At 28.4% G+C, this 9,670-nt stretch overlaps 1 protein-coding gene across 3 annotated transcripts; it reads right to left on the bottom strand.

Moving 5' to 3' along the window:
- Positions 1-1,115: 1,115 nt before the first annotated feature.
- LOC126852413 (peptide methionine sulfoxide reductase) lies at positions 1,116-9,514 on the bottom strand. 3 transcript variants are annotated; one of them, XM_050597214.1, is made up of 5 exons: positions 9,374-9,514; positions 4,016-4,177; positions 3,773-3,893; positions 3,518-3,654; positions 1,116-3,160 (listed from the first exon to the last, which is right to left on the bottom strand). In XM_050597214.1, exons 1-5 carry the CDS (start codon positions 9,409-9,411, stop codon positions 2,923-2,925), a joined length of 696 nt encoding a protein of 231 aa, XP_050453171.1. In that variant the 5' UTR covers positions 9,412-9,514; the 3' UTR covers positions 1,116-2,922. The 3 variants fall into 3 exon arrangements, with proteins under 3 accessions (XP_050453171.1, XP_050453172.1, XP_050453170.1); XM_050597215.1 differs by lacking the exon at positions 9,374-9,514 and adding an exon at positions 6,866-7,028; XM_050597213.1 differs by lacking the exon at positions 9,374-9,514 and having other exon boundaries at positions 4,016-4,939.
- Positions 9,515-9,670: the final 156 nt, after the last annotated feature.

Genomic DNA, 9,670 nt, shown 5'->3' on the forward strand with positions numbered 1-9,670 from the left:
ACTATAAAAAATGGTTACAAAAAAAGAACCATTCAATCTACGTGGGAAGCTACTACTGTTAAATATGTCATCCTATTGTATAATTTCTCTAGAGAAAATTAGATTACAAAGATTTATGTCTATTTTACAATGAACTTTCTTATTGAATATTTTTTTCTGTTCATTTTAATTAAGTTGTTAAGTGTGATACTTTTTCAGCAGAAAGACATATAAGATTGTTCATATTTTTGTTTCTAATTTTGAAATATTTTACAGCTCATATAATTTAATTGAAATTCTTGCTTTGGAAAAAATATCTTATGATTTTCAGGGCGATTATATGAATATGTATATAATTTCTTTTAATGAGCCTTGCTCATTAAAAAAAATAACAGTCCATCGAGATAATTGACGAACCATTTTTAGTATTTGCTAACAAAGCTTTTCAGCGGATTTACGTTCCGCCAGCAGCCGTTATCGTGATTACAAAATTTCCAAAACATCGGTAAAGCTCTTTTATCTTTTGGTATAGCTAACGCGAATGATCACCATGTTTTACGAGAATTGTATCTTTCGAAAAGTTTCTTTTGAAGTGATGTCTCCACCGTTCTCGTGTATGCGCTCCCTTATGTATATACATAGAGAAACTCAATATTATCCGCGGCGCCACTTGTATATTTTGCTTTGCTCGGGATGACACCGCCCATTAAAAAATATACAATCCGTACTTTTTAATTTCATGAGAATGACTTGCCGCGTTGACGAAACGTTACTTTCGGCCTTTTTGCCAGATTTCCAAAAACTGTGTATGTAGAAGTGTCAAAATTTATGTTTTTTGCAGCAAAAATATATTTTCAAGTTAACAGAGCCTTGTAAGAAATAAATGAGTTTTACCGGGAATGATTGAAATAAATAAAAAATATATAGCAATAGAGAGAGAAATCTGAATTTAAATCTTTTTTTAAATCAAGATTAAAATATTGAAACTTTGTGGAATAAATTTTATTTTATGTAAAGCTTACTAAAGTTTTAAAATTAAACAATATAAAAAACATATGTAGAATCCGAAGTAAAAACTCTCAAATCTAAAGCTTATTGTAAATTGACACATAAATACAAAGGATTAAAAATGAATATTAATTTTGAAAGAATATTTTTATTATATACATTTTGAATATAATAAATTTTATTTTATATAAAATATATATTGCCTATAATTTTTTAATAACATTAATCTAGAGTTAGTTTTGTATATTGTTCAAACATTCTTTTTACATGCAGTGAAATCCTGAAAGAATGAAGGGGAAAGTTCAAATTTCATTTGAACTTTGCATATAACACTTCAGATATCTAAGATGTCTAAATCATAGATCACTTTTGTAACTACTTGTAAAAGCTTCCTTATCACAGTTATAGGAAGCAGTTACACTAACTTCAGTTATTTTGGGCAATTCAATCTGCATGGTTTGGAGCATAGATATGTGATATTCAATTTGTAGAAGATATCACCCACAAGTACAAGTATATGCGAATCGAAAAGTCAGCAAAGCGGGGAACACACACTTTTGCATAAGCGCATAGCCATAAGTATAAGGAAATTGATTGCTTCATAGGCATATGTTTGTGGACCAATAAATTTCTTTATGCTTATGGCTATGCGCTTATGCAAAAGTGTGTGTTGCCCGCTTAACTCTTCGACTCATTCTTCTTATGTCTAAACCATAGATTTATATAATAGATCTACGCGTCATAGAAAAAACAGAAAATATAAAAGGTAAGCGCTTTACTTTTTTTCTTTTCTTCGCTAATTATACGGTCGGACAAGGAAAGCACATCTAATTTTTATTGCTCTCATTAATATTGTCTCTAATGTCACTCCAAAAAACAGGAGTGCTATTTTAACAGAGGTTAGTCTATTAATTATAAATTTATGGATTCTTTCGTTATTTGTACGCTACATTTATATATTTTATGTCCCTATGTGTTGTCAACTCGTTTATTTATATCAGAAATTAAAATCCTCTCCTTGACCATATCCATAGCTAATGCTAGATCATATCTAGATCATATCGAGATATTCTTAAGTTGATGGCTCGATTTGATACGAGTTGACAATACTGTCTTTGATTGAAACAGACTTTTCCTTAATGAAAAGAAAGACAATCATTTATCTATAAGATTTAGATTAAAATTTACATATTTTTGTAATAAAGCTTCTCTAATTAAAATCTACTTGAAAATAATCTTTTCATAACAATATTGATATAGAAAATTATATATGTTTAAAATAAAGCTTCTTTAATTAAAATTTACTCAAAAGTATATGATATTTTTTCGATAACACAATTAAATAAAAAATTACTATTGTACAATGCGGTAAAACGCTAATCCGTCAAAAGTATTATTTTTTCCATGTATATATATATATATATATATATATATATAGAGAGAGAGAGAGAGAGAGAGAGAGAATTGCATAATTTCATTGTATCATATAAATCGATATTTTTGTAGAAATTGTCGTTGTGTAAATAAAATATTATATAACAAATTTAATAACAAATTTCTTTAATGACTTAATGATAAATCATTAAAATATCTTGATATATGCAACAAGAATTTAATATAGCAATAGATAACGAAATCATATCTTAATCTCATATTATATAATTAACTATAACTTTATAATTTAATTAAAATCTTAGTTTTATATTAGTATATTGGGTTTTCGTAGCAAAAAAATTAGCTAAAAATTATGATTTCGTTACAAGAAATGATTTTTTGCTTTAGATGAAGCTTATATCACTACAAGACTGTAAATATTTAGGTATTTTCGCTAAAAAAAAAAAAATCGTCGATTTGAATTTTCTTATCGCAAAGAAATCGAGTATGTTCAGCCGTTGTCTAAAAGTAGAAAATGTCCGCGTTCTCTTACTAATTTTGCTAGCAGTACAAACCACTGCCTTGATTCTCGATAATATACTTTGTTAAATATTGTGTTGCTTTTTCACTTAATCCCAAATTTGGTAATTCCTTCTCAAATTGTTCAAGAGTGCCAGCACCAGCTATATAACCATTCAATTTGGCTGCCAAAGGAGAAGTGCGCAAGATTTCTGGTGTGGTGAGATCCATTATCTCGATGAGCCATGGATGACTTTGTAGTCGATACTTCTGATGATAGCTGTATATAAGACGATATATATTATTTAACTTAATTAAATACATTGATTTTTATTAAACTATTTGTAACTTAATTTTAATAATTATTTATAAATATGCTAAAAGATTTGCATCTAGATATCATCGTCTACTTGTAAAAATTCATTGAAAATACTCAGACATTATTATCATATTGTAATAAAAATATTTAAAATTATGAAATAAATAACTCTTTTTTTTATTTGAACAATAAAATGTATCTAAATTTACATATATTTTGAAGATATTAATCTAAACCGATAAAATTATATTCTATTAAATAAGAAAAGTAATTATATAAGCATACACACAAGCGCACAATTATAAAATGATAACTTACTCTTCTGCTGGGTAAAACTTTGAAAACTTTTCAATCTCGGTGACAAAAACTTCGCCTCGTTGTCTCTGTTCTTGTTCACGAGATTTTTCAGCTAACAACCGTTGCTCTTCATCATGATACAAAATTAGTGACATATACTGAAAGAATTAAATTCCACTTAGAATATTAATGATATAGATTACAAATTATTTAAATATATTTCTAGTGAGAATAATATATTATAAAATATATAACTAATATGTCCAGATAAAATACCTGTCTCTTAATCTTTGTTGTTAGACCATACTCGTGATTATTCCAAAACAAGGTCAACAAGTGTGTATAGGATATTAGTTCTGGATCATATTCAATATCAATGACTTCTGTATGATCTCCCCTACAAAAATATCAGAAACAAAAATATAAAACAATCAAAATATAATTATTAAGTACAATCCTATACATTTTTTAATATCAAAGCTGCAATTGTGCTGAATAACAGATAATATGGAAAATTACATGTTTCTATATACAGGAAACTCCTTGGTGCCACCAGCATAGCCCACACAAGTCCTGATAACTCCAGGTAGCGCCCCAAAGAGAGAATCGCCTGCCCAGAAGCAACCCATACCGAAGGTGGCACGCTTGCCCTTGATCTCCTCCAGCTGACCCGGCATTCCACTGAACGGACAAATATTGTTGCGTTCAATGATCGGACACGTGAGGAGCGTGTCACACTGATACGACATAATAGAGCAATTGTTGGCGAGAACAGCTCGGACCAGATACGGTAACATAACGGGTAACATAACGCGACAAGATCGCGACATTCTCGGATATGAATCGAGTTTGGATTCAATACCCGCTCACGGATTCGACACTCGATACACTCTCCTCCATATAATATTTCCACGATAGCAGGATAGCACGTGTTAAACCGGTATTGCGGTATAGACTGTATATGGTGTGTGGTATGTGGCGTAACAAGGAGGCAGACGAGGCGAGCAGCGAGCAGGCAAACGAGAGCGAAGGAAAGCACGCGCTAGGCGCGACTCGCGTCTCGCGCTTCCCGACACGTGTCACGTGTCACGTGTACCGTTCTCGTCGGACGCTATCGCATCCGAGTGCCGAATGTCCGAGGCCGTCAACGAGGCGGCATTGCGCCATGACGGACCTCACGGAGTGTATGTGTGTGTGTGTGTGTATGTATGTTACCAAGCATGAAGGCCAGGCCAGCTGATCACAGCTGATTCTCAAACTGATCGGACACTTGATTCGCGCGGATTTCCTATCGTGATCCGATAACACATCGTCAACTCGAACAGGATAAGTGTGGATTGTGGTCATCGGATCTCGTGACACTCTTGGAATTTTTAATTTAGAGGTGTGATTTATTTAATCGCGATAAATGTAAAATTTCTCTCGATAACATCCGCTCTCGTTATAGCGTCTAAAAATTATTATTTTAAAATTGTTATCTTTAAATTAATCTCTTATTTAAGACTAATCTTAATAATTGGCAAAATAATTAAGGAAAATGATTTTACTATTATAACTTAGTTAACAAACTAGTAAATTAAAAATTATTAGTTTTAAAGGCAACATAGCTCGTCCTAATAAAATTGATAAAATTACTTTATGTGATGATACTCACATATACTTGTTGTATTAAGTTTTTATAACATTTTGCATAAACATTATAAAAATTATATATATGTACTTCTAGTGCTTCAAGAGCAAGATACACGGAAAAAAAAATTTTCGCTACCGTAGCTAATCATGGTTTGCAAAAGAAATTTGTAAACTACAACAAAATGGTTTGCTGTTGCTTCTAATAAATAAGAATCACAGCTAACTATGTTTGTTGTTGCACTTAATAAATAGATATCACAGCTAAGATGTTTGCATATATTACGTATGAAATGTAGTTACCACACGCAATTTTTAGCTACGGCAGCTAATTTTTTTTGTCCGTGATCAACATGCATGTATCACGTGAACGGAAGTATATATGAAGATAACTTTATTTATCAATTTAGTTACTTAATCGTTCCAATATCAACAAGCAATACTGTTCTCTATCCAAAAATTATCATGGAGTTTCGTTGATTTAAGATTTCATTTTTAAAATAACTATATTACTAACAAATGCTACTGACGCTTATCGGATACAATTTATTAAAACTTTCAACATAAATAATTCGCGATTTCTTCCCTCTATTTTCATATCTTTATATGGAATTCTTACAACATCATCACATTTAGTCCTATACAGTCTGAATGATTGCGATATCGCTGACAATTTTTAGATGAAATCTGATAGCACATTCCGTAGTATTCAAGCGATTTTATAATTAATATTATATTATTTATACACGTAGTTTTTTTATACGAGATTGTGTTTGATAACTGCGTTATTTAGTTAATACTTTGACGCACCTCTATTATTTATATAATATCATACAAATGAAGAAAACTGGAAATATTATAACTACCCAAAAATTTCCGTAAAAATTAATGAAAATGTGACGATTTATTATGAATAAATTAATACGATTTTTCTATTAAAAATAATATAATTCTAGGTATTTCTAAACCTAGTTATTTCTTAATACCGACAAATTTATCATAACTTCCATGCTTTATATTAGAAATAATCGCAATCTTTACATTTTTTCAGAAATTTAAAAAAAGTTAATTTGATTGAATTTGATTCGTTATGATTATGAGTTAAAATTACTTCATTTGTGATTATTTATCAATGCGAATATCTTAATATATGTGTGATATGTAATACAGATACAGTGTATATACTATATATACATTTTTTAAAGTTACAAGTTGCAAAATTATTTATAAGTCAAAACATGTCGAAATCATTCAGAAAGACTCGAAACGTTTCTTGCCAGCGGTACTTGTTTTACATTACATCTAATCCTATAAATATTCTTTCATTCGTTTTGTGGAGAACATGTTGTATTACAAATAATATATAAGTATATAGGACATATAATATTTTTATTTTTGTATGAAGTACATAGTATATTAGGAAAAAAATCAATATAAAATATATAAACATAATTGAAATTTGAAAGTATTAATTTTCAACATTTATTATAATTATTCTACGGTTATGAAAACAAATTAGTGTTACAGGGCAATGAAAAAGATAAGTGCACATTAATAGAATTTTATAAATGTTGCGAATGTAATTACTTGATAATCGTTGCTTAAACATCTCAACTAAAAAAAATCTCATTTATGCTAAAAACTATTTTAATTATATTTAAACACAGTAGACATTTTATATATAGACATTTTTGCGAAAAAAATAGAATAAAAACTGAACTTCTTTATTTTAAATATTACCTTGAATTCGATGTATGATTGAGATGAGAGAAAAATTTATCAAACTATCCTTGTGTTAATCGAGCCAAACTGTCTTCGACGATAATGCGAACCCTTTCGAAATGAATTCTAGACTCCTTACGGAATTAGAGTGAAACTTACTGCGGTATGTTAGGGACAGCACCCAGTTTTTATGCTATCACAAGTCACAAGCAGACATATCTCTCCCCACCAAATCGTTTCTTCTTCATTCTCCCACTCTATAATATTAGATGAATATGCGATTCGTTCGTGCATTTGAATAGATATATTTTTTTCTTTTTTTACATTTTCTCTCATTTTACAAGCCATTATATGACGGAATAAGAGAATGGCAAAAGTAAAGTTCTTAAATAACATTAAACACTTGTTAACTTGGGAATAAATAAATTGTTCTTTTATCACATGACTCCAAAAAAAAAAAGAGACTATTGAGTTATATATACATATATTAGCAAGCGTTTTGATGTGTTATTCGAGAATTTTATTTTTATCATTCCTTTAATTCCATCATACAATTCCTTTATTTTGTCTTGATTTATAAAACAAGAGAAAAATAAGAAAAAACAATACTACTAACAATAAAAAGCGCAAATGAGTCGCACGATTATCTAATATACGAAGTGAGATTGAATAAAGAAGAAATGATTTACTACTTTATGTTTTATTCTCGCGGATATTCTATTGTAATGTGTATATAATGCGTACATAACTTTCTAAAAAAAATTTTTTTAGAGATTTTATTATTATATGTATATATGGCGTGTTATAATCTTACATTATACAGAATTTGCAGTAGAATCAGCGATAGAATAAAACGTAAAATAAAATTCCAGATTATATGAGCTTTAACTAATGTAAACTTTTAAACGTATTTAAATACTTGATTAGAATTGGTTCCATATTTATTTTTAAGCTAGCTATATTTTATTAGCTATCCTTTTCACTGATATCAATTATATTTCCCATCGACGTATAGATTACGCTCAGGTATAGGAAAATATGACCGGCCGAAAGAAAGAGGAAGGAAAGAGATAGCAATTACTCTAGTAGAGCTCTATCTCTTTCTATTCAGCTTTAGAAAGAGCAAGTGACCTCTACTTTGTTTCCTCTTTGTCTTGTCCTATTTCATCGGATATTTTTCAAAAAGCTTTCATATAGAAATCGAATAATTTATACGTTGATGGTATTTTCTGCCTGAAATTCTTAATACACCTCTGTAGTGACTAATGAGATTTGAATTTTACTGTGAAGCCTTTGGAGGGATTTAATACATTTAACAACCAATCCGTTATGGTATTTTATATTGTTGACAACTTTTTCTAAATTTTTTATTCACTGATCAATTGCTCTTTATACCTCACTTTTTATTTTTTAACACGAAAGAGAGTCCAGATTAGGACTGAAACGTCTGCGTTTTTTTTTCTTTTATAATTTGCATCTTATTTATATTATATTATTCCCGTCCTATAAATTGTGTTTCGTTTGTTCATTAATTTACTTTAATTTCGTAAATATTGCGCGTTTTTATTTTTATTCGTGATTTTTTTTATTGTACAAACATCCGTTAATTCCTCCTTGAGTCCTTCTACCGAATGTTTAGCTATCTTTTAATAAGCTGCTTAAATTATTTTTAAACATTCTATGCTTTGGCTGTTAAACACAATCTCTATTTTGTCTACTTTTGAACATTTTTGCAAATGCATATGTGAAATGAAATATAAAAATAAAATATTTTAAAGTTTTTGACATCTCACATTTTGAGATTTTAAGTTTGAGCCTTTTGATTTTAATTTTATTCCGATTAGTTGCAATTGAAAAATTGTACGAATGTTATACTATGAAAATAATTACATCATAAAATAATTACTAGATACATATTTTTTTTAATTATATATTTTATATAGTTTATTAATATTTATAAGATAATAAATATATCTTTTTTTGTACAATTGTTTTAATTATTTATATTTTTTAAATTAATACAAGTTAAAATGTAAACTGAACAATTAATACTTCCATAATATATACATCAAACATTGTCTTATTTGTTTATTTGTTATATTACTCGGTTTCCTTTTTTGCGAGGAAACTCCAACATATTTTATTAAATATTTAGAAATAATAATTAAAATATATCTAGACCAATTATTTTATTATATCTCAACAAGTTTGGGCAAATTAGGCAAATTATTATTCACTCATTTCGTACATAATTTTTCTTTTTTTTATAAAAATAAATCATTTTATGAACCAAACCAGAGCCATTAATTTAGTACAAAAATTTTATTGAGGATAATTGTTTGAGATTCAAATTATTTCCAATGAAATTTGTCTATGCATATATGTATGTGTATATAATTCATTTTACAATTATTAATTCCAAAATTTTTCTAATTTTTGTGAATAAAAGCATAAAAAATGATCCTTAATGATTTGACATTTCGAAAATTTGTTGTTACAATTTGAAAGAAATTTTTAGATACTCACGCATTTCGACGAGAATAATTATTTGTCTGATGTAACATGATATTATAAATTTGTCACGTTTCAGCTGGAGGAATATGATTACCAGACGCCATTGACCTCGTAACTGTTGGACACTGTTGATCGAGGACACTAGATTCTCACAAGTAGTGTCTTTTAAAAACAATTTCATGTTTATCTTTCGTATATTATAAAATGTTATATATATATATATATATATATATATATATATATATAAAATAAATAATATACAAACAATAATATAAAAAAAAATATTATATAAAAGAAAGAATAATAAAA

Source organism: Cataglyphis hispanica, chromosome 10, assembly GCF_021464435.1.
Source record: "Cataglyphis hispanica isolate Lineage 1 chromosome 10, ULB_Chis1_1.0, whole genome shotgun sequence".
Classification (NCBI taxonomy): domain Eukaryota; kingdom Metazoa; phylum Arthropoda; class Insecta; order Hymenoptera; family Formicidae; genus Cataglyphis; species Cataglyphis hispanica.

Excerpts from the sequence above, each read along its gene's own strand:
- LOC126852413 (XM_050597213.1), bottom strand. The coding sequence starts at position 4,326 with ATGTCGCGATCTTGTCGCGTTATGTTACCCGTTATGTTACCGTATCTG. Across the intron at positions 3,894-4,015 it reads TTTCCTGTATATAGAAACAT|GGGAGATCATACAGAAGTCA; the intron begins GTAATTTTCCAT and ends ATATTTTTGTAG. Across the intron at positions 3,161-3,517 it reads AAGTTTTACCCAGCAGAAGA|CTATCATCAGAAGTATCGAC; the intron begins GTAAGTTATCAT and ends TCTTATATACAG.